The sequence below is a fragment of the Strix uralensis genome, chromosome 4 (assembly GCF_047716275.1).
Source record: "Strix uralensis isolate ZFMK-TIS-50842 chromosome 4, bStrUra1, whole genome shotgun sequence".
Taxonomy (NCBI): domain Eukaryota; kingdom Metazoa; phylum Chordata; class Aves; order Strigiformes; family Strigidae; genus Strix; species Strix uralensis.
In genome coordinates, this window is record NC_133975.1 from 732,002 (window position 1) to 755,460 (window position 23,459).

The following is a 23,459-nucleotide window of genomic DNA, read 5'->3' on the forward strand; positions in this document are numbered from 1 at the left end:
TCTTGCCTCCTCTGTCTCTCTCTCTCTCTCTCTCCGTCTCCCTCCTGATGTTTGATCCCGCCGCGGCGCCCGCAGGGATGAGCGATGGAGGGACCGAGCCCGGCGGGAGCCCGGGGCTGCTGGCCGAGCCCTCCGCCACCGGGAGGGCCCGGGAGAAGCCGCCGAGCCGGGCGGAGCTGGAGAACGCTCTGCGAGGAGGAGGAGGAGGAGGAAGAGGAGGCGGCGGCGGCGGCCGCGGTGGCTTCAAGGACATCCCGGGAACGTCGGCGGTGAGCCCCGGCTGCTCCAAGGAGTGCGCCCCGGCCAGCCAGAGCCCGTCGGGAACCGGCGAGGCGGATTATTGCCGCCGCATCCTGGTGCGAGGTACGGGCAGGGGCCCCCGCGTCCCCCCGCTCCCCGCCGGGTCCCCGCTCCTCGCCCCGGGTGGCAGCGGGATGGGGCATGTACCCCCCCCTCCCACCCCCTTTTCCTCCTCCTCCGGCACCGCTTCCAGCGCATCCCCGCGCCGTTCCGCGGCTCTGACCGGCTGCGAGCTCCGGCCTCCCGGCCCCGCCGCGGCTCCCCCCGGCCCCGCTCCGTGCGGCGGGGACCGGGCCCGCTCCGCCGTGCAACGGGGCCGGGCTCGGGGCCACCGAACCCCCCGCTCGGGGACTACCGAGCCCCGCCGGGGGGACGCGCAGGCAGCGGGAGAGGGGCGAAAGCATCAGTTTAGCTTTTAAAGCGTTGTCGCAGGAGAAAAGCGTCATGGAGCGGCGGCGAGTTAGGGGCTATTTTTTTTTTTTTTAATCTCTTTATAATATCATATCACTCGGCCGGGGATGGGGGGATACGGCGGGACCCTGAGCCGGTGCATCCCCCCCCCCCCGCCGCCCGCGCTCAGCCCCCCGCCGGCCCGCGGCTCGCCGGGACCCGCCGGGGTTGTGGCGAACCCCCAAAGTTTGGGGTGTCTCGGCGGGGACGCGGCAGCACCGGGCGCTCCCGGGGTGGCAGCGCGGCTCCATCCCGGGGGATGCTCAGCGTGTGTGTGTCTGCTCCCCAAACCGGAGCCCGGAGAAGCTCCGCGGCCGCCCGGGCTCCCCCCCCCACCCCGGGGGCGGCGGGACCTGAGCCGGGTCCCTGCTCGTTCGCCATAAGCGGGGCCTGGCACGGCACGGCTCAGCTGGGCTCGGCTCGGGCACCCCGAGGCTGCGGAGCGGTTGGCGATGGGGTTGCAAACAGCCCCGTCGCCCACCCAAGCATCCTTCCCGGCTGTCGCGATAGGCGCTTGTCGCCGACAGCCCGACTGTCGCAGTCCGAGCCCTCCCCGGGCACTTCGGCGGGGGGAGCGGGGCCAGGGGTCTCACCCCAGGGTGTCCCCGGTGGTCGCTGAGCCCGATCACCGCACCCCCCGCCGGGGTCAGGCCGGGGTCAGGCTTCTCCTCTGCTCGGCCTTGGCCTTAGCGGGGCCGTCCCGACGGGCCCGGGGCCAGGAGCGGGTTGGGGGGGGTCTGTCCCCATCCCCGGGGCAGGGTCCCCCCTTCTCCCGGCCCCGGGGACCCTTGCCCAGGAGTGGCCGGTCTCACCATCTTGCTGCAGCCGCCACGGCGCGGACAAAATGGTGGCGGGGAGTAAACACCGCAAATAAACGGGAATGGAGCCGAAATAAAACGGGGGGGGGTGGATGGGGGGGACGCGGTGGGGTTCACCCGGTCTGCAGGGCCACGGGGGCCACCGGCTCCCAGCCCTGCCCCAGCCGGGGGGCCAGTTCCCAGGGAAGGGGTTGGTGCCAAGCACCGGCCGGTGCCAGGGAAGCGCCTCCGGGTTAATTTTATTTATTTTTATTTCCTGGCAAAATGAGGGGTTTTAAAGATTTTTATTTCTATATTTTAAAATATTTTCAATTTTCCCCCAGGTGCCGGGGACTGCTCTCCCCCACCTCGCTGCTGGCCCTGGGGGAAGGGGCCGCATCTCCCCTCACTGCGCCAGTTCATTCCCGGCGCTCGCCCACGGTGGCTTTGGGGGGGCCGGGGCTTTCGAGGGGAGCCCGTTGGGAAGCGTCGGGGTTCTCCGTGCCCAGCCCGACGCTCTCCCAGGGGGCTTGGCCTGGTCAGCACCGGTACCGGGGTCCGGCCGTGTGGGACAGAGCCTTCGGCCGCTGTGACTGGACGGCTTTGCCGGTGGGAGGGTGACCGTGACCTCCTGGCCATCCCCATCTCGTCGGGGCTGGCGGGTGCTGTTGGGGCATGGGCACAGTCTGGGGGTGCAGAGCGGCAGCGGGTCGGTCCTTACTGGGGATTAACGGGATAAGGACTCACTGGAGGAGCTGGTCAGATCCCGCTGGGCAGCGTGAGGGCTGGAAGGGGAGCGGGGCAGATATCGGGGTGCTCAACCCCCTCCTCCCCATCGCCTCCCAGGGGATTTTTCCAGCGCTGTGCCTGGGGGGATTTAGGGGGAGCCCGGTGCTGTTTGGGGTGCACTGAGAAGGCCTGTGGGCTCCTGTGCCCCCCCAAAGCATGCCGCCATGGCCACGCTACCCCGCGGCACGCAGAGGGGGGGTGAGTACAAGGGCAGGTGCGCACCCCAGAAATGTCCCGGCAGCCGTGTTGGTGCAGAACCCCCTGTACGTAACACGGGGTGGGCGCGGTGCGGCCCTGGGTGTGCAGGGGGGGGCATCGGTGGGTGCTGGGCTCCGCGGCCGGTCTCAGGTCTGCTGTGCTGCGCCGCGAAATCACCGGTTAGCAGCTCGGGGGGTCAGTACCCCAAAACCTGCTGGTCTTCCCTCCTGCTCCCCAGCCCTGTCTGCCTGTCCTGCCTCGTCAGATTTAGCTGCTGAGGCAGAGGAGAGGTTGATCCCCTCAGTCCCAGACCAATTTGGGGGGGGGGGGTTTCAGTCCCAGAGCTTGTCCTGTGCTGCCGTCAGTGTAACCCCGTCCCCAAGTGCCGTCCCCACGGCCCCGAGGCTGAAGGCTGCTGGAAAACCCCGTGGGGTGTTGGGGGGTCCAGGATTTGGGGGGGGTGTTCCTCAGAGAGGATGGTGCTGTGCCCTTCCTGCCATGGTGGGGGGGATGGCCGTGGACCCCCCAAAACCTGCAGGGATGGGCAGCGGGGAAGGTCTGTGGGGTGCAACCCCTCTGGGGACGTGCCCAAGTTGCTCTCCCCCACCCCTCGCCCCAGCTGCTGGGGGGAAAAAACAGTAAATAACACCCGTAATGATGCTGGCAGCGCCGTCTGGAGCAGGGGAGGGGGGCGCGGAGGGACAGATACGCGCAGCTGTGGCTGGCAAGTGTGAGCGTCTCTTGGCCACTCCGGGCTTCGGGGAACCACAGTGCGGCTGTGGCCCAGGCATCATCCCCGTGAACGCTCTTTCCCTGGCAAAATGGTTCCCAGGCTGACGTCCCGATCCCACCAGAGATAATTCCACTCCACCTACACCCCCTTTTCCCTTCCGTGGCCACCCGTGGAGTTTGGGGATCCACACCCTGGCCCCCCCAGGTCCAGCCTGGAGCGGGTTGGCCCGGCTGGGACGGGGTCTCTGCCACGTACCAAAACGCAGCCGTGGGGAACCGGCTTCGGGGTTGGGGTCCCTCTCCCAAATCTGTGCTTGCCCCTCGCCTCCGCCGTCCCCACACCAGCTCCATCACCCCTTCCCAGGCTGCTCCTCGCCATTTTCCCCCTTCCTGCCCCAGCAATTTTATAATCCTTTCACGCCTGAGTCAGCCGGAAAGAGAAAAAGCAACTTACCTCCAGCCAGGGCTGCCGGGGACCTCGGGTCCCTCCGGGCACGGAGCTGGCCAGGGCTGGAAGCAGGGCCTGGAACCGGGGCTACTTGCCCAGGGTGGCTTCTGTGGCTGGTATTTAACTTGTAGGAAAGCCACTGGGCAGAAACAGGGAGCTTTGCAGCCAGGGCTCACCCAGACTGGGCTCACCCAGACCGGGCTTTCTGCTGGTGCTTAAGGAGAACCGGGCACGTGGAACAAGGAGCACGAGGGGTTTGGGGTCTGGCAGGAGCCCGGCGGGCAATTTCTAAAGCTCCTTTTTAATGCCTGGTGGCACACGGAGCCCCTCGGACACGTCCCAGCCCGCGGAGCAGGGACAAGCTTCCCGTCACCTTGGGGCTCCCGGGATTTTTCCGGGAAAACTCATCCTTTGTCAGTGGAAAGTAAAGCCGTGGCTCTGTGAGCGGCGTCCCGCGGCGTGGAAGGGGCTGACGTGGGAGCTAAACCCTCCGGCTTTTGTTCCCCCCCCCTCCCCGGTCAAGCCGTGGGCAGCGACCTCCTGAAATCCGCTGCCGTGAGCGGCTCGGGGCGTGCGGCACTTCCAAAACTTGTCCTTTCAGAGAGAACTGCCCCAAAGTAGGAGCTGCTGCTTTTCGAGAAAATATTCCTTCAGTGCGAACAAGTCTGGAAAGAAGGGAATTGTAATGGAGATAAAATTTTTCCAGTATTCCCAAGGAAGAGCAGAAATGAAGAATAAAATAGCTTTTTAATCAAAAAAAAAAAATCTTTAATTTGGACTCTTCCCTGGTATAACTCTTCCCTGCTTCTGGCTTTCAGCAACTATTATTTCTGTGGTTAAACACTTTGTTTTCCTTAAAGACTTTTTGGTTTCTATTTATCTCTTATAAAAAAAAAAAAGGAAAATTAGGAAGCCTTGTTGCCGTTTATTGGACGTTTCTAAACTTGCAGCGTTTGGGGCCGGAGGGGACAACGGCAATATGGGCTGTCGCCTCTTTTAGCCACAGCTTGGGGGATTTTCAGGGTTATTTCTGCCACGAGCCCCCCCGGCGGGCACCGGTTGCAGCTGGTGTTTAATTCTGCTTCTCGTCCACCAGTAACTGGCCCTTTGGACCAGTTTCCCCAGTCTCTTTCCTCCCCAGCAGCGTTGTTTTGTTTTGTTTGTTTTTTTTTCTAATTTTTCCTGGAGACTTTTTCCTGACGGCTCTTCTCCCTGCTTCCCTCCCAGATGCCAAAGGGACGATCCGGGAGATTGTACTCCCCAAGGGCCTGGACCTGGACCGGCCCAAGCGGACACGAACGTCCTTCACGGCGGAGCAGCTCTATCGCCTGGAGCTGGAATTCCAGCGCTGCCAGTACGTGGTGGGCAGGGAGCGGACGGAGCTAGCGCGCCAGCTCAACCTCTCCGAGACCCAGGTAAGGCTCCTCCGCCGTGGGGACGTCCCCGGAGCCTCGTGGCGTGGCCACATGCAGCCCCGTGATGGCCACTGGCGTGGTGAGGGTGGCGGGTGGGGGCAGAGAATTTGGGGTGGGCGAGAGCTGTCCTGGGGGGCACCCCCCGAACGCGGGTGGAGGTGCTGGCCGGTGGCGAGCCAGGGGACGCGTGCGTGGTGCTGCGGGCAGTGGCTCTCCCCCATCCCTTTGTTGTGAATTTGGGGGTTTAGGCGGGGTTTAAGGGTTTGGGGGGCGAGGGGCAGCTGTGAGTGGGGTCCGCAGGGACCCCCGTAGCCGCTGCGCTGCTTCCCCGTGGGCAACATCCCCCTGGTTCCCCCCCTCCACCGGCAAAGTGGGAGCAGGAAAGAGCAGGGGGTGTCGGCGAGGAGCCAAGGTCCTTCTGGCAGCACCCACGGGTCCAGGCAGGCAAGCGGGGGGGGCAGCGTCATGGGGGGTGCTGTCGGGATAGGGCTGTGCATGAGCTGGATGGATCCTGCACCTCGCCGCTCGCCCCCCGCCGCCCTTCTCCGCAGCCTCCATGGCTTCGCTCTCCCACTCCCAACAGGGTGGGGGAACTGTCCCCACAGACCGGGGGACCCCCCGAGCTGCGGTGTGGTCTGGGCAGCTCTTCTCCACACCCCCACACACCCCCCCCCGCCCCCATGCCCTGTGTGGGGCTTCGCTGGTGGGGAGGAATTAGGGATTTTCCCAGAGCTGGGCTGCGCGGACACGGCCTGGGTTATTTGGGAGTTGGTGTTGATGTCTGCTAAGCAAAAAGTGCGTTTGATGGGGTCGCGATGGTTTCAGCTGGGAAATTTATACAGAAGTAGTAAAAATAATAAACTTAATGAAGACTGTAGTGTAAAACAGCACAGCTGGGAGTTACAGAAAAACCCCGTCAGCCCAGCCTGCCGCGTCTCTGACCACTAAAAGGCGCGTTTGGAGGCAGCTACGTGGTTTCATTGATTCAGATAGGAAATAATTTCTATTTTTCCAAACCTTTTGTGAAAAAAAACCAGCCAGGCCCCGGCTCCAGGCTCCCCCTTGTGCCGAGGGGGTCTGGTTTTGGGGAGCCCCTGTTGCTCCGTGGTGCTTCCACACGTGCTGCGCGGTCCTGTGAGGGGGGAGCAGAGCCTCGGCGTGTAAAAAACAGTTGCTCTTGGCTCTTTTGGTGGCAGAACAGGGTTGGGTTTTTTTGGTGAGGAGCAGGTTTCTGTCTGCGAGATCCGTGCGAGGAGGTGCTGGCGTGCCGCGGGTTCTAAAAGTTTTGGGGGGGTTCTTGGTGAGCTGGGCGCTGCGTGGGGGGGGTCCCTCTTCCCGGGCTCCCCACCAAAGCCCCGGTCCCAGTGTCACCTCCCTGGAGCTGGGGGGGACACGGGTGGCCTTGGCCTTGGCTGTGCCACGCTGAGGGATGAGCCTGGGGGAGCGCGGGGCCGAGCGGGGGGCTGGCTGCCACAGCCGGGGGCCGGGAGGGCGCAGCCTCTCCGTAGGGATTCATTTTTGCTTATTTACCGCTTGCTTGGTGTCTCACTGCTGCCTTCATCACCCAGTGAGAGAGTTCACACCCCGTAGGCCACGGCTGTCTCTTCTCTCCTCCTCTCCCTCCTGCATCCTCTTTTTCCCATCTCTCTCCTTCATCTCTGTCTTTTTTAATCCCTTTCTGTGGTTTTTCACAGCGTTTCCTTCCCTGCAGCAAACTCCCAGTTGTACCTTCCTGGCTCCCCCGCTGCCACCTGTCCCTCCCCAGCCACCACCCTGCCCAGGGGGGGCATTGCCAGGCTCCGTGCCCAGCTCCCTCCTCTCATTAGTGGGGTGCAGGTCCCCCCGGGTCGTGGTTTCAGGCTCTGTGCACACTCAGGCATCACCCCCCCGTCCCGCTCTCTCGCCGTTCGTGGCCGGGAGGTTCCCCCCGGGTCGTTGCGAGAGCTGGTGGCCGCAGGGTTTTCCAGGAACCCTTCGATCTTTAGGGTATTGCCCGGCTCCGTGCAGTGTGTGGGTCTGCTTGGGATGTGGCCTGGAGGCTGGATAGTCAACACGGCCACTCCTGGTCCACCCGGCCCCTCTGTGCCCGTCACCTCAGGGACAAATCCAGCATTTTCAACAATCATCTTATTTTTGGTACTTTTGGTCATTTTTTCCTCCCAGCGTTACCCAGGAGCAGATCCCAGGACTTAGTTCACGGTAAAATTGCTCCATCTAATGTTTTGTCGGGAGGTTCCCAACCAGCAGCATCTCGTGGCTCTTTCTGGGCTGATTTGGTGGTTGGGCTGGTGGGACGGATCCTTTCCATCCCCTCGCTGGATTATATCTCCGTTTCAAGATTAGGAAACCTCCCCCCTCGCCAGCTGCTCCCGGCTTTGCTCTCTGCCAGGACCCCTGGATGCGGTGGGACCCCACGTCCCACCCCAGGAGGGGAGAGCAAAGTGGGGAGGGGGACACGAAGGAAGGGGCAGCCCAGGAGGGTTTTTTTATGCCTGTGATGGTTCAAGGGGGGGAAGAATGATTCGCCTCCGCTCTGCTGTGAGGAGAAGAGTGGTGCAAACAGCATGATGAGATGGGAAGAGACACGATGTCATCGCAGCTGGAGAGCTGCAACCCAGTGTCCCTGTAAGTGGGTCCGCTGAATCAGGCTGAGAAATCCTGCTGGAGGAAAAAAAAAACCAACAACCCCAAACCCCTCTTTTAGGCTCTTATTTTACTTTCCCGGCATCTGATCCTGGTTTTTGGCAGTGTTAGAGGCCGGGAAGCTACCGCTCCCCTGAACAACCCGGAATGACCCAAGGGATCTTCTTGCTTTCTTGTCTCTGGCCCCTGCCCCAGGGAGGGGAGATCACTCGGGGTAAATGGGGGGTCACCCAGAGGAGAGGGGGGCTCGCCCAGGCTCTGGCACGTGCCACCGACCTCGCCGTCCCTCCGGAGCCAGCCCCGCGCCTTGTCCCCGTGTCTGGCGCAGCTCAGCCGGGCCTGCCGTGCTGAAGGGACACGGCGGCGGGGGGAGTTCCGGAGCCACCCACGCTCAGGTGAGGATGAGGAGGGCGCTTCCACCTGCCCTGGCTCTCTCCAGCCCGGGGAATTCACCTTGTCCCCCCCCCAGGGAGCCACGTCCCTGTTCTGCCTCGCCGGGAGCTGCTCAGGCTTCAGCCCCTTTGTGCTTTTTTTCTAATTAATCCATGGATGTGGTTAGCATTAAATGAGTTTAATTAGCCTGTAGAATATTTTTATTAACTTGTCAAGCGGCTGCTGCATCCCCGCTGAGCTCTCACCTCCTGGGCTGCCCAAACCCCCCCACCCCCAGCACAGCGCCCCCCAAATCCAGCTCTGAGCCGGCAGCATCCCGCATCCCCGCAGCTGGATTTCTCCAAGCAACGCATCCCCAGGCGTTATTAGGGGAAAAGTGCCCCTTTTTTGTGCCGTTAAGGGTTAGAAAAAGGTGGAGAGGCAGAAGGGCTGCGGGGGGACGGCGGAGGGAGGATAATTCCCACAAATCCCCCGTCAGGATGGGCTGGGCTGTCCGAGGGGATTTGCCTGGGCCAGGAGGCTTTGCCCTGTGGGTCAGGAGTTCAGTGCCAGGCTCAGGCTGGGGTGACCTGGGGTATTTGCCAGCTCTCCCTGCCCTCGTTAGAGCGAGGGCGGACGGAGAAGCCATGCTCACGTCTAACAAGGGCCCCTTTTTGTGAGGGCCGGGACACCCAGGAGGTCAGGACGGGGCTGGTTGTTCCCCACGCAGCTCCGAGCTTTGTCCCTCTGCTCAGAGGTAGCTCAGCCCATCCCAAAGGTGGGAGCATTGGGGGACGGGGGTGTCCCCAGTCGTGGAGGCCGTGCCCGGGAGCGTTTTCCCCCCTCTCAGACTCACGCACCTCCAGGTTGAGCCTCCGGGCTCCTCGGCTCCCACATCCTCCTCGGGACAAACTCCTACAGCTCCGTCAGTGCCGGTGATACCCCCTGAGCACCCTGAGCTTTCTGGGCTGTGATTCCCCCCCCCTGCCCCGACGTGGAGCAAAACATATGTGAGAAAGCAGCTGAGCCAGGGCAGGGGCAGGAAGGTCTATTTATAGCCCGGCAATTAAGGTGATGCCGTTAAAAATTCATCGCACCTCAAGTCATTGACAGTTATCAGTCCCTGCAGCCAGAGAGCACCGAAACGAGGGTCGGTGCCGGGAGAATCGCAGGAAAGTTGGGGTCTTGGGGGGGGGGGGGGGGGTGAGAGCTGGGGGGCGGTGCCGGGAGCTGGGGCTGGGGCTTCCCCAGGGCACCAGAGGTGGGGAACGCACCCCTCATCCTCGGGCCCTCCACAGTCCTCAGGGTACGGGGAAGCTGAATTTTCAAAGCTTTGTTGGAAAATCCCTTTTCTAGACCGTGTAGAAAATAGGGGTGTCATAGCCAAGTGTGTTCTTTTCTGAGGAGGCCTCTCTCCATCCCTCCATCCTTCTCTCCATCCCTCCATCCATCCCTCCACCCCCTCTCCACCACTCTCTGCCACGCACAGGAAAACATTGTCTAATGTTTTCTGGGGTTTGTGTTGCCTCCACGCCGCCACGTCCGTGGCCTTGCTGTTTCGTGCCGCAGGTGCTCACCCTGACCCTTCTCCCGTGGGTAACTGCTGTGTGGGGAATATTTTCTCCCCTCCGCTTGGGGAAGCGGGTTGGGGGGCCCCATCCTAATGCAGCCCGGTTTGCGGGGTGCTCCTCTCCGACCCCCTGGGACGCTTTTTCTGGATGGGTTGAACTAACCAACGCAGCAGAAGGGTGCCCTGTTTTCCTGCCCTGTTTTCCTGGAGTGGTTCTCTGCCAGATTGGGCCTGACCCCGCCCTCTTCCAGGGACCTGGGGGGCCCAGGGGCCATGGGGACGGCGGGATGGGGAGGTGGGCAGCAGGGGCAAGTGTCGTGACCCACCGCTGCTGCTAAAACCCGGGGTGCCAGGGCTGTTCCGAGCAGCCCGAGCTGTCCCGTATTTAACAACTCCCAGGGCGATCTGAGATGCTGTAGGTTTCTGGCCAGGAGGGGAGGAGGTTCTGGGGGTCCTGGTGCAGGATGTGGCCACTGGAGGTGCCCAGGGCCATGCTGGGAGAAACTGGGCACCTCCAGTAGCTTCTGGGTCCCCTTCCCACACGCCAGCCCGTAAAGCTGTTCATGTGGACCAGCTAATCCCGTCCCCTCCCTGCGGCAGGGGCACGTGGTGGGGTTTACCCCGCGGCCACGGGGCCCTGGGCTGGTGGCGAGAAATCTGTGTCATAACCAGGTACCACGGAGAGGCAGGACCAGGCTGGCACAGCCCGGCCCCAGCCCCCTGCCTTCCTTAAAAATGCACGTTTTTGGTGTTTTGCTTCCCAAAACACAGCGGGGAGCTGGGGAAGCGGGTTCGGGCAGTGAGCGCCGGCTTCTTGGTGGGGGATTGGAAAATGTTAGGAAAGGAGCAGCTCTTCTCAGCGGGGAACAAGGGCACCCTCTGGAGTTAGGGGTTTTCTACGGGGGAGCTGCTCCTGGAGTGAAGTAGATAACCCAAAATATCTGGGTACCTCTGTGGTTTCCCGAGCTCGGCTGGCGTTAGGCAAAATGGCTCGTGCGAGTAAAAGTGAAAAAATTAATTGAGATTTTTATCGTTAAGCGTTTTCAAGGGGAAACGCCCGCACGGTGAAAAACAATTTCAGGATTTGCAACTGAAAATTTCAGCTGGAAATGTTGCGAGAGGGCTGGGCGTTTCCAGGGCGATCTCTTCCTCAGCGTACTCCGTAAGGGAAATTATTTCCTAAAAATGACAGTTTCCGATAGAAATCAGCTCTGGTGACAGTTTTGGATCCAGCTCCGATGCTGGGGCAGGAGCCTTAGATGCGATGGTCCCGCCGCCCACCCACCCGCACTCCCCGGCCGGGTGTTCCCACCTCCCCAGCGATATTTTATTTTCCACTGGGAAACGGGAGGAAACACCACATCCACGTGGATATTTTCATCTTGGTGTCGTGGGAGGGAATGTGACCACGGTGACAGCGCTGCTGTGCCACCGGATCCCCCCCCCGGCCACCCAAATTGGGGTGCCAGTGGCCCAAAGGTCATGGGGGGCTCTGCTGTGGGTGACAGCACCCAGCACCCCCGCGCTGCAGCGGTCCTGGGCAAATCCTACCAGGTGTTGGGTGGCCGGGGAGGGCTGCCCAGTGCCGGGGGTGTCTCCCACCCCCAGGCAGCACTTTCTGATACCCCAATAAATGGGGGAAATCATCTGTCAGCCTTCGCCGGCAGCTCTGAGGAGACGAGGAGCCCAGCCCCGTCCCTCTCTGCTCCGTCATCTCGCTGCCAAAAGGGCCCAGGAGCACCCGGGAGGTGCCGGGAAGCAGAAAATATCCTGAATTTCGGAGCAAAAGCAGGCCAAGGGCACGCTTCTGGCGGGAGGTGTGGCCCAGCGGCGGGGCGAGGGGCTGCTCTGGGGACGGGGGCACAGTGGCTCGGCGTCGGCTGTCCTTGGCGCGGCTGGAAACGTGGCCCCGAGCGCATCTCCCCTGGGCTGTGGAGGAGGGTTTTGGGGGATGGCACAGCCGGGGTGGCCCCAGATGTTATCGGGGTGCGAGGAGAAGCTGAGGGGCGAGTTCATCCCCATTCCCGGGTGGCCGGGGAGAGGCGGCTGGGTCACGCAGCCACCGCGCCGTTACGAAACCTCAGGCCGCTTTGGGCAACGAGCCCACCGGCTTACGCAACGCCGGGGCCCTCAATGGCCCCACGAGCCTCGGGATGGAGGGAGCAGGAGGAGGAGGAAGGGTCACCGGGGTGCCGCGGAGCATCGGCGGTGCGGTGGGCTGGCTCCCACCTTCGCCCGTGCCGCGGCGGGTGCTGGCTGATGGTGTCAAGGAGCTAATCCCGGGGTGGAAAATGGGCCTGGGCCGGAGCTATGAATAGTCGCTGATGGGCGACGTGCCGGAGGTGCGCACGGCGCGGGACGCGTGACGGCGGCACCGGGGTCAGCGCCGGGGCAGGGCTGCCAAATCATAAACACCGTGAAAAAACCCAACTGGCGTGTGCCCCCCGTGCAGGTGCTGGGGTGTGGGGCTCCTGCTTGGGCGAGCATGAGGATGGGCCCTTTTGGCCACCGAGCGTGGGGAGGCCGAGGGGGTCGGGTGTTTTGGGGGGCGGTGGGGGTTTAATGAGCAGGTGGGCTGTGGCCAGGGGGGCAGGGATGGGGGCTGCGGGCTCCCGCCGGTAAACCGGGATGGCCCAGGAGCCACGTCCCACCGCTGCTGGGCCACGAGCCGGCAAAATGCATCGGTTGGGCGCAGGAGGATGTGAAAAATAAGAGCTAGAGAAGAAGGGAGGGCAATTCCCAGCGCCCGTGGCCGCATCCTGCTCCGCAGGGACGGGAGCGGGGAGCGCGCTGGGATAGAGGAGTGGAGCAGGGGCAGAGCCAGGCGGTTACTGGGCTGATCCCGGTGATGGGTTCCCTCTCCGGAGCGCGCGGGGAGCTCGGCCGAGGGTCTCCGTCGGGATTAACCGCTTGGAAATAATTTGTTTTGTAGCTGGGAGGTGTTGGGTGGAGGACGAGGGGGGGGGGAGCAGCGTCCCAGTGCCCGGCAGCGGCAGCGGGTCGGGCTCCTGGAGCTGGGGCCTGCGGAGTGAATCCTTCCCCCGGGGAGGGAAACCACGCGCCGAGCGAACCCCGGCGGGTGCGGCTGTGGGACCCCCGGCAGCTCCTTCAGTCGCGTGGCGGGCACTGGGGGGGCGTGTGTGCTTAAAATAAAGCAATCTGAGATAACGGGTTAAAAATGCAAATAAATAGAATAGAATAGAATAGAATAGAATAGAATAGAATAGAATAGAATAGAATAGAATAGAATAGAATAGAATAGAATAGAATAGAATAGAATAGAATAGACCAAAATAAAACAGAATAATAGAAAATAAATTAAAATAAAATAAAATATACCAAACCAGAATGGAATGGAATAAATAGACTGAACCAAACCAAAATAAAACAGAATAATAGAAAAATAAATTAAAATAAAATAAACCAAAATAGAATAGAATAGAATGAAAGAAAATGAACTAAACCAAAATAAAACAGAATAATAGAAAAATAAATTAAATTAAATTAAAGTAAATGAAAGTAAATGAAAGTAAATTAAAATAAATTAAAATAAACCAGAATAGAATAGAATAGAATGAATAAACCAAAATAAAACAGAATAGTAGAAAATAAAATAGAATAAATGAAAATAAAACAAAACAAAATAAAATAGAATAACATAAAATAAAATTTAAAATGAAATAACATAAAATAACCCCCTAGCTGCCTGAGTCAGACAGCGACGGGACCCGGAGGTGGCTCAGCCGGGGGGGTGCAGGGCCTCTCGCCGGGCTCTCCGGGGGCTCCATGTCCCGCTCCCAGGTTTCGAGGCCGGCTGGTGGCCCCGGGGCCACTCCCGCTGCCCTGGAAGCCTCCTGGGAGCGGCAGGAATTGCGGATTTTTCTTCCCGGCAGAGATCAGGGCAGCGTCTGCGCTCTCCTCGCCCCTCTCCTCGGGGGGCTCGCGCCGTGGTGGGCAGCGTTGCCTTTGGTGCTGCTCCGTGCGAGCAGGGCAGGAACGGGCCAGGGGAAACTTTTTTGGGGAAGAAGGAAAAAGATAAATATTTATATAATAATAAATATATTTTATATATATATAAAAAAATATATTCAACCTTTACGTCCGTGCTCCAGAGCCACTGCACTGCACTGCCAGCTGCCCTGAGACCCTTCTCCCGGCAGCCTGGGATTTGTTGGCTCTGATTCCTCTTTCTCTCCCTCCCTGTAAAAGGGAAGGTGGTGGGAACCTCCCGCAGCACCACGGCTGCACCCGCAGCCCCGGGGCTCAGCCCTCCCCTGTGCCACTGGGTACCAAAGGGGTGAGAGGCTCTGTGGTGCCACGGGGGAGGTGGCAGGGGACGGGCTCTGGCTGGTTTTCGCACCTCGCACTGGGAAGCACCCCCTGACACGGGCGGGCAGCGGGTTTCAACCTTCCAAATTGCTTTTCCACCCAACAGGCAGTTGAGGTCTCTTGGCCATTGCTAGTTGGACACCACGTCCAGCCTCTCCACCAGCAAGGAAAGGGTTGACCTTGCTCCAAGCAATAGGTACCTTCAGCTTCTGATGTGATGAAGAAGAAAATCTTGTGTGGGAGACAGCGAAAGGGTGTCTGGGTGCTGTTTTATTGTACGCTGAGGTCTGTTGTAATGAGTCCTGAAGGCTTTGGGTGACCTGCCAGTCTGGGACAAGCTGTTACGGCACTGGGGTTATCTCCTTCCCTTTCTGCTGGTTGTTATTGCAGTTCATGCTCTGGTAGCACCTACGGGTCCTGGGGGAGGTGGGACCCACCACGCTCTGGTAGCACCTGCAGGTTCTAGAGGAGGTGGGACCCACCGCGCTCTGGTAGCACCTACAGGTCCTGGGGGAGGTGGGACCCACCATGCTCTGGTAGCACCTACGGGTCCTGGGGGAGGTGGGATCCACCACGCTCAGGACTCAGACACCGAAGCAGAAACGCTGCTGTCCTCAAGGAACATGTTTCCGTGCAGGGTTGGGCAGAAGACAGAGGGGTGAGAGGTACCAGCATCCCATTTGGTTGGTGTCGGAGGTGGGAACTGCCCAAGGCCCAACTTTTGGACCTTCTCTTGCACCTATAACGTGGCAGGCTTAGACCTCCGTAAGTCTTTGAGGAAGGAACATGCTTTTTGAACCCTCTGGTTAGAGTCTCGGCTGTGGAAGCCACCTCTCCTCCAGAACCACCGCGGTGCTGCCTTTAGACGTCTCACATTGGCCAAGCCCCACTGCTCTCAGGGCTCGACGCGTTCGTGCCATTATCAGAGCGGGGAACACGTGGTGACGTGACCACATCTGTCACGCGTGACCCAAAACCTGCAAGTTCAAGGTGCGTGGTGGTGGCGGGAGATCTGCAGCCCCCTTGTCCCTCCCTGGTGAGCACACACATGGCTGGTGGACGGGATGAGATCTCCACCCTGGATTTTTTATGGAAACATCCAGCCTAGGACAGAGCAGCTTCTCCTGCTTGATTTTCATGCTGCAGGACCTAGAGAAGTCATATGCTTCCAAGCTCAAATGGTCTTGAAAGACCTTTCTGATCAGCTCGTAGGACTTTCCTCCTCACTCTCGTTGACCCAGGACACATCTTTCAGGAAAACCAGACAGCTCAGTGCCATGGCGAGCGCACTCCTGCCCCAGGAACGGTGCTCCAGGGTGAGTCTCTGCATGGTCCACCGGCACCATCTCCACCGAGTCTGCCCAGGGATCACATCCTACCTCTGCCCACTCTGCTGAGAAGCCCCTGGCTCTTACCAGTCCCTCTCCTGCGGCAGAGACGGAGCAAAGCAGAATCTCCAGATCCAGAAAAACATAAGGGGTTTTGTCCTGAGATCCCTCCAGCTGGTCACTTCCCTTACGGCAGGGTGGACACTAGACCTGACCACTGTACTTGGTTGGATACCCAGCGCCAAGACGCCATCTTCAAACATTTATACACCTGCAGATCGTGCTCATCCTCACACCTCCAGCGTCGGGCCGTTTCCTGCGTGCCGCGTCTCCCAGGGCTTTCAGAGACGCCTCCTCCCCGTCCCTCTGAGAGTCACCGTCCTTGTCTGGCGCACGCATGACCTCTTCGGTGACATCCCAACGCATGCTGTCATCTCTCTGTCTGCATCCAGGCTTGGCCTGACTGGTCTGGCATGTGTGGTCCTGGATCCCACAGCCCCCAGGCAGCTGCCAGGAGCTGTGGGCTCTTCCCAGGATGCCTTCGGGGCCAGGGGAGGCTTCTCCCTCCCTGACATGCTCCCCCCAGCTGTCCCCCAGAGTTGACATGTCTGGGAATTGGCCTTTCCCTCCGTTCCTAGGGAACAGGTGTCCTTGGTCTCACTTTCTTCTTCACCCCCCGAGTCTGGCGGAAGCTGGAGGGGGCTGGTTTCCTCCCACAGCCAAACAAAATATTGCGCACAGGGCTACCTTACCTCCTCCATAGGTGCTGGAGATGTGGTGCCCACGGGGGATGGGCCAGCGTGGTCCTCCCTGCCCTTCCTCCAGGCCAGACGAGGGATCCTCGCCATGTCACAGGCACGCACCAGTTCACCCAGTAACTTGGACGAGAAAGAAAAACGCTTCTTTAGAGAAGGAAATGAAACCGATCTCATCAAAGCAGACTTTAGCAAAGCACTTGCTGATGGGGCATTGCGGATGGAACCGGAGCAAAAGATGAGTAGGGAACTGGCGTTAAACTGTAATCGAGGGGAGATGGAGGAGGATATTGCTGAGAGATGAAGGATCAAGGCTGGAGGGAAATTACTCATGGACTTGTCAAGGGCTGCATCTGGCTGAGCTTATTTACATCTCCAGTGATAGGAACTCGGGGCTTGATCATAATGGAGGATGAAAAGGACATGGATCTACTAATTAATGACAAGCTGTATATGAACTTTAGCCATGAAGGCAGATGTGATCCTGCTCATTTGATATGTGGCTGGTGCAGATGGGGAAGAGCTCGTCTGGTCTACAAGGCACAAGAAAACCTTATTTAGCCTGGCACCTTCAGCTTGGGTCATGGTGTTCAGGCATGATGGGCGCAGAGAGGAACCGCAGAGGTGGGGCGAGGACAGGGGAACCTCCTGCAGGAGGATCAGATGTAGAATGAAGGCAGGAGGGCTACAGAAAGCATCTATATAGACGTATAAATGGAGGTGCAGTCATCGCTGAGGGCATCGGCCAACCCTTGTGAGGGCGTCAGAGTGGAGGATGTCCAACTGGGAGTGAGGAGGTGCTGTGATGGTCTCCCAGCAGCAGCACTGGGAAGGAGGAACCCAGCAGGTCCTCCTTCCTGTAGACCATATTGCCACCCTTTCCCAGCTGAACCCCATGTTGAGATGTTTGAGACCGGTGTCACCTCCACCCTTTCTCCCTCCTTCCCTTTAGCATTTCCCCCCACGTCCCCAGTGGTGTGGAACTGGGTTTCAGCACCAGAAATTCCTCCTCCTCATCAATACATGCTTCAATTTATATCGAGCTATTTATTGGGCTTGCCCAGCTCTCTTGCCGTTAATTGTTGGTGTTCAGCTGCCCCTGGGAGGTTCCTCCCCAGCTGCCCAAGGCGAAGCAGCAGCACAGAACAAAAGCCAAAACACCCAGGAAAAATGAGCTGCCATGGGAAACCGGAGGCAGAATCCAACCGACCTCTGGAGACCCCAGCCCTTTGCTTTTATTGAGCTGCATTTGTTTTTCATGACCTGTAGAAGACAACCAGAACGTAAGAGCTGACCTGAGGGGACACCAGGGCTGAGGAGCTTCTCTCTACTGGTGGCTAGTGGTGGATGAGTAGAGAAAACACTCTTTGGGGGGTAGAGTGGTGCTGCCCTTGCCATGTCTTTCCAGCTGCCGGCGTGTCGGGGAGCACTCACCACAAGGAGGTACTCAGATCATCATGGTACGTCTTGATAAATCTGTTCTCCTGCATTTTTTGGGGGGTCCCTTCTGCAGCCCTCTTGCATTTTGGCTTCCGGGGTGCCCTGTGGCAGGGTCTAACACTGTCTCTGCTGCCCAGAGAGGCTCTGCCTCCTCCCTTGCTCGGCTTCCCAGCCACTCCCTGGTGACCACACCTGATGTCTCCTAGTCCTTAGGAACCCCCTGACTCCCTGAGGCTGTTCCTCTTGGGGAACGTGCTGCACCTGTCTCTTCCCTTGGGGCTTGGACCTTCCTTCTGCAGATGCTCGGATGTCTCTGCTTGCACTGGCCCAGGTTGTCGGGAGAGGTGGTTGATGCCCCATCCCTGAGAACATTCAGGGTTGGGTTGGACGGGGCTCTGAGCAACCTGATCTCGTTGAAGATGTCCCTAGCCATGGCAGCGGGTTGGACTAGATGACCTTCAAAGGTCCCTTCCAACCCAACCCATTCTGTGATTCTATGGTTTAGTGGTGGACTTGGCAGTGTTTGGTTAATGGTTGGCCTCGATGATCTTCAAGCTCTTTTCCAGCCTCAATGATTCTATGATTTGATGATTCTATGAAATCCCTGTGCAGCCTTGGAGGGTCTCCGAGACCCACCAGCATCTCAGGGTTACGTGGAGGCGATGTGCTCGAACCGGGAGGGCGCAGGAGAGAGGGGGAGGAAAGCTGGTGGTAGGTTCCCAGCCCTGGAGCCTCGGCAGTGGGCTCAGATGGACACTGGGTTTGGGTTGGGCTTGGTGGGAGCGGGGCTCTGGAGCCCCCTGGTTTGGGGTTCAGGGATGGAGAAGGTTGTCAGCCGGCAGGATGGGCTCCAACACATCCCTCCAGCTCCGTCCTCCCCAGCCCAGCCTGGCAAGGCCGGGACTGGGCTGCTGCACCCTGGAAAGGCCAGGAGATGCTGGGCCTGATCTGTGGGTGGTGGGTGTGGGAAAGGTGGGTGCTGGGGCACCCTCCCTGCAGAGGGGACAAGGACCCTGCTGCCACCTCCCACTCCGCACCTGCCTGGGCTGGGAAACGTGGCTTGTGGGCAGCTCCTGGGCACTTCATGTCCATCCTCAAGGACATAAACACACTGATGGGGGTTTTCTCAGCTTTTGAGCTTCAGGAGTTGGCTGCCTGGGGGATGCTTTGAGTGGAGAGCGCTGGGGCTGTGCGTTTCTGTATGGATCTTCATTAAGCCGTCACTAACGACATGGGGTTGTCCCTTTCGGCCCGCCGCTGGCGCTTTGGGGCTCTGCGCTCCCCAGAATTCAGCACCTCAAGGAGGTCCCGGCCAGAAAAAGCTGGTGGGCTGCTAATTCTGCGTCAGGTCACTGTAGCCTGGGACATGGGACCGGGAGAGCACACAGCCCAAACAGGGATGTTCTCAAGAGCTCCCACGTGGGACCCTGTGGGTAAGGGGGGGTAGGACGTGGGCTGGCAGCAGCCCATGGTCCTAAAATTTGGCTGTGGGGTATTAGCCCCATGGTGCTGGTGTCCCCCATTCGCCTGGCAGCCCCTCTCGCCGCTCCTCCCCGAACATCCCCAGCCTCCAGCTGACTTTTCCCAGACGTCAGCTCCACTATTATGTCCTCGGAAAGGGGCCCGGGGGGGCCGAGACCTCCTCCACCCCCACGCTCCATTAGCTCTGTACTGTGGGTCTATTGTGCCAGGGGACGCGTGAGGGCTGTGTCAGTGAGCGACTGTCCTGCCCCAACGAGTTTCCGATGACTCGGATGAGCTTGAGACCCGCTGGCCCCGGAGCAGACGGGGACAAAGCCTGTGCTGATGTGCTGGGGTTCACTCCCGGGGTCCCAGCCAGCGCCCGACTCATCCGCTCCCGTCTGCCAACGCTCTAATCCGAGTGTCTTCCCATCCGTCTCCTTCCCTCACCTCCATGTCCGTCCGTCTGTCTGTCCCTCATGCCTCTCTCTGTCTCTCTTTCTGCCTCTCCTACCCCTCTGCTCTGCCAGGGAGGGACAGAAGCGGGGGGGCTGCTCTCTCTCCCAGGGGGTGTGGGAGCAGCTGCAGGGGGACGGGGACCGGGTCCACATCCCACCGGGGTGAGTCAGGTGCAGTTTTGGGGGGTGGGGGGTGTGTGTCCCATGGGGCCTCAGCCTGGACTCGCTCCTTACTTTGGCCAGAGGCAGGTTGGGGTGGGGGTGGGGGGGATGTCCCCAGCTGGGTTCGGGCACAGAAGCGGGTTTGTGCCCAGAGATCCAGGGCCACCAGCAGCCACCCTGTCCCCCAGCGTGTTCCCCTGCACCGCAGCAAGGCCAGGGCCCCTCCACCCTGCCCCATGGCTTAGCCTGGCGAGAGAAGGGTTGGCAGGGGGGGGGACACAAATGTGGGTTTGACAACCATCACAGAGGAGAATCTAGCACGTCCTGTAGCTCAGCAGCCCCGGGAGAGCCAGCTCAGGGCAGGGCCGGGGTGGCTCAGCCCCAGGATCTGGGCTCTGGGCTCCCATCTTTGGGCTCCCATCCCCAGGATCCCACACCTGGGATCTTATTCCCAGGCTCCCATCCTTGGGCTCCCATTCCCAGGATTCCATCACCAGGCTCCCATCCCTGGGCTCCCATCCTTGGGCTTCCATCCCTGGGCTCCCATTCCCTGGCTCCCATCCCTGGGCTCCCATCCCACTCCCTCCTGGCACCTGCAGGAATTTGCCCTTTTTCCCTGGAAGCGGCAGGCGGGAGCGACGTCTCCGCAGTCCCTGTGGCGGGGGATGGATCTCGCTTGGGCGTTTATTTTAATACGTCTCTCTCTCGTATCTCTCACTCTCTCCTGGTTCTCGCCTCTCTCTCCCCGGCCCACCCTGTGCTCTCTTTCTGTCCGTGCCTTTCTGTCCCCCCTTGCCCCATCCCCCCGCTCCCCCCGCCTCCCTCAGGTCAAGGTCTGGTTCCAGAACCGCCGCACCAAGCAGAAGAAGGACCAGAGCAGGGACTCTGAGAAACGCTCCACCGCCACCTCCGAGTCCTTCGCCACCTGCAACATCCTCCGGCTGCTGGAGCAAGGCCGGCTCCTCTCCGTCCCGGCCCCCCCCAGCCTCCTCTCTCCCACCTCCAACCCCATCGCCAGCCCCACGGGTGACGGATCCGCTCTGGCCACCCCAAGAACCACCTCCCCCGGGCTGGGCGGCGGGAGCAGCCCCCCAGGGCCTGGAGCCTTCAGCCTGCAGGTTCCTTCTCTCGCTTCATCGTCCTCCTCCTCCTCCTCCTCGCCCAGGCTGCCGGCCGCCCCGCTGTGTTTTGGGGGGCCGCTCCTGGGCAGCCTGCACGACCTCCCGGGCGCTTACGGACTGGGCACTTCTGCTTTTGAGCCTTACACGCGGCTGGAAAGGAAAGACAATTCTATACCCAGCAAGAAACCAAGCCCTTAAATCAAAATGTGTGTCAAAAAGTGTTCCCCCACCTCCATCCCCCACGGCCCCCCCGCGGCCCCCCATGCCCTGCACTGGGGTTTGATTTGGCAAATGGGACGTGGAAGAGCGTTCGCCACGCCGGTACGGCCCTAGGGGACACCCGGCAACTTCTCACCCCTGGGGTGATGCTGAACCCCAACACACCTTGGGGGGGGGGTGTCCCCGTGTCCCCAGCGTTGTCCCGTCCCTCCCTGACGCCACGTCCCCGCTCCAGGTATCGCCCGTTCAGGGTCTGGAAGATGATGCTGTGGGGGGTGTTGGGGGGTGCTGGTGCCCCGTGGTGCCTCTTACAGGTGGGACCACAGAGCCCTGGTCCCTCTCGGCTACCGACCCCTCCGGGGTCACCGCCGAAGCTCCGGGGAGCAGGGAGGGCACCCCGAAAGGGAGAGTGCAGGGCAGCGCCGGGCTTGTCCCTGGGCAAGCGTCGTGCCTCAGTTTCCCCACCTGCGAAGGGCTCGGTGTTTGTCACGGAGCATCCTGGTGGCTCTGGGGTCTGGGTCCCCTGTACTGGGGGGGGGGACACTGCTGCTCCTCTGGAATGCTTGTCCTGGGGCTGGGGCGGGGTGGGGAGGTCTGGGGGGGGTCCAACAGTGCCGGTGATGTCTCCATCCCCCCACTACATCACTGGTCCCTGCTCCTGAGACGTCCCCACAACCACAAACCACCATCCCTGACCCTGTTCTGATGCTGTGTGTCCCCCCCCTACCCCGACGAACCACCAGGGACACTGGAGGAGCTTCTGACCGCCCTGGGGGGGCCATGGGGAGCTGGGGCCGGGCCCCCATCCTGTCCCCCCCAGCAGGGAAACCCCACCGAGGGGGATGCGGACATGTGGGCACTGGGATCTGCCCCACTGGGTCGGGTCAGGCCACGGGGGCTCTTTGCCATCAGTGGGAGCCCGAAGCCCCCCAGCCCCATCCTGGGGTGCTGGGTGCTGAGCACTGGCCTACCAGCACCCCCCCTTCTTGCTCCCCTCACCCTGCAGAACCAGGGTCCAGCCATGGGAGGTGCTGAGCACCCGCTGCCTGAGCACCCTCAGGCAGCCTCAGCTGCTCTTCCCACCTCAGCACCCTGAGGGTGACGATGGGCAGGATTCGGCCTCAGGTGTGCGGTGCCGGGGCCGTTCTCAGGCAGGACACGGCTTGGGGATGTTGGGGATGTGTGTGGGGTGGGGGGAACGAGCTCCATGGGGTGGCAAAAACAAGAGGGGCATCGCATGAGGTGGCCCTTGGGGGAAGGGGCAGCCTGGCCCCGCAGGCACCTGCTGGGCAGAGTCTGGCCCTTCTGTGGTGTGAGCACCTCGGCAGGACGCTCTGGTGGCACCGCCTTGTTGGGGTACCCTGTGGTGGCATCCCCTTGGCCATCACCTTGGCAGGATGCTCTGGTGGCATCACCTTGTTGGGGTTCCCGGTGGTGGCATCACCTTGGCCATCACCTTGGCAGGATGCTCTATGGTGTCATCGCCTTGGCAGGGTCCCCTGTGGTGGCACCACCTTGGCCATCGCCTTGGCAGGACACTCTGGTGGCACCACCTTATCAGGGTACCCTGTGTTGGCACCACCTTGGCCATCACCTTGGCAGGACACTCTGGTAGCACCACCTCGGCAGGATGCTCTATGGTGGCATCACCTTGTCGGGGTCCCCTGTGGTGGCACCACCTTGTTGGGGTCCCCTGTGGTGGCACCACCTTGGCAGAATGCTCTATGGTGGCACCACCTTGTCGGGGTCCCCTCTGGTGGCATCACCTTATCGGGGTACCCTGTGGTGGCATCCCCTTGGCCACCACCTTGGCAGGATGCTCTATGGTGGCACCGCCTTATCAGGGTCCCCTGAGGTGGCACGTCCCTGGAAGCCACCCTGCAGGGACACACTCAGCTGTGGCAGGAGCAGGGTGATGCCCTGAGCCCCCTCACAGTGCCCAGAAGCTGCCATGGGGCTCATTCCCCCCCCCCCCCCCCCCCCCCGCACACCCCCAAACCAGGGGCGGCTCCTGCATCCTCCCGCTGTGGTTTAATGGATAATAACAATAATTACCACTGTGCGACCCCCCAGGCTGGCCCGGGCCGAGCATCTCTGCGTGGGCTGTGCCCCCCCCACCCCGCTCTGTAGGGACCGGTCCCTAAGGGGGACACAGCCCGCGTGTCCCCAGGATTTTGCAGGGAAATATTTAAAATAAATGATTTTATGGAAAGGTTTCGGTGATTTTTATTTTTCCTTTCAATCGAGTCGTTCTGTGAAATAGGACCGATCGCTCTCCTCACGCCTGGAGCGCTTTGGGCGAGCGAGCCCTCAGGACTCCGCCGAGCTCGGGGAGGGGGGTGTCAGCCCCCCCCAGCTCCAGGTGGGGAAACTGAGGCAGAGTTCACCCGGGGCTGCAGAAAGCAGGGACAGAGTTTGGGGCGCGGGGAGTTGCTCCCCTCTCCCAGCCCTGCTCAGCCCACGGCCCCCTCC

General features: G+C 60.8%; 1 protein-coding gene across 1 annotated transcript; it reads left to right on the forward strand.

Annotated features, from left to right (window-relative positions):
* VAX2 (ventral anterior homeobox 2) lies at positions 1-23,199 on the forward strand. The gene is made up of 3 exons (XM_074865341.1): positions 1-363; positions 4,942-5,129; positions 20,475-23,199. The coding sequence occupies exons 1-3, from the start codon at positions 48-50 to the stop codon at positions 20,964-20,966; spliced, it is 996 nt and encodes a 331-aa protein (XP_074721442.1). The 5' UTR covers positions 1-47; the 3' UTR covers positions 20,967-23,199.
* The last annotated feature ends 260 nt before the right edge of the window (positions 23,200-23,459 follow it).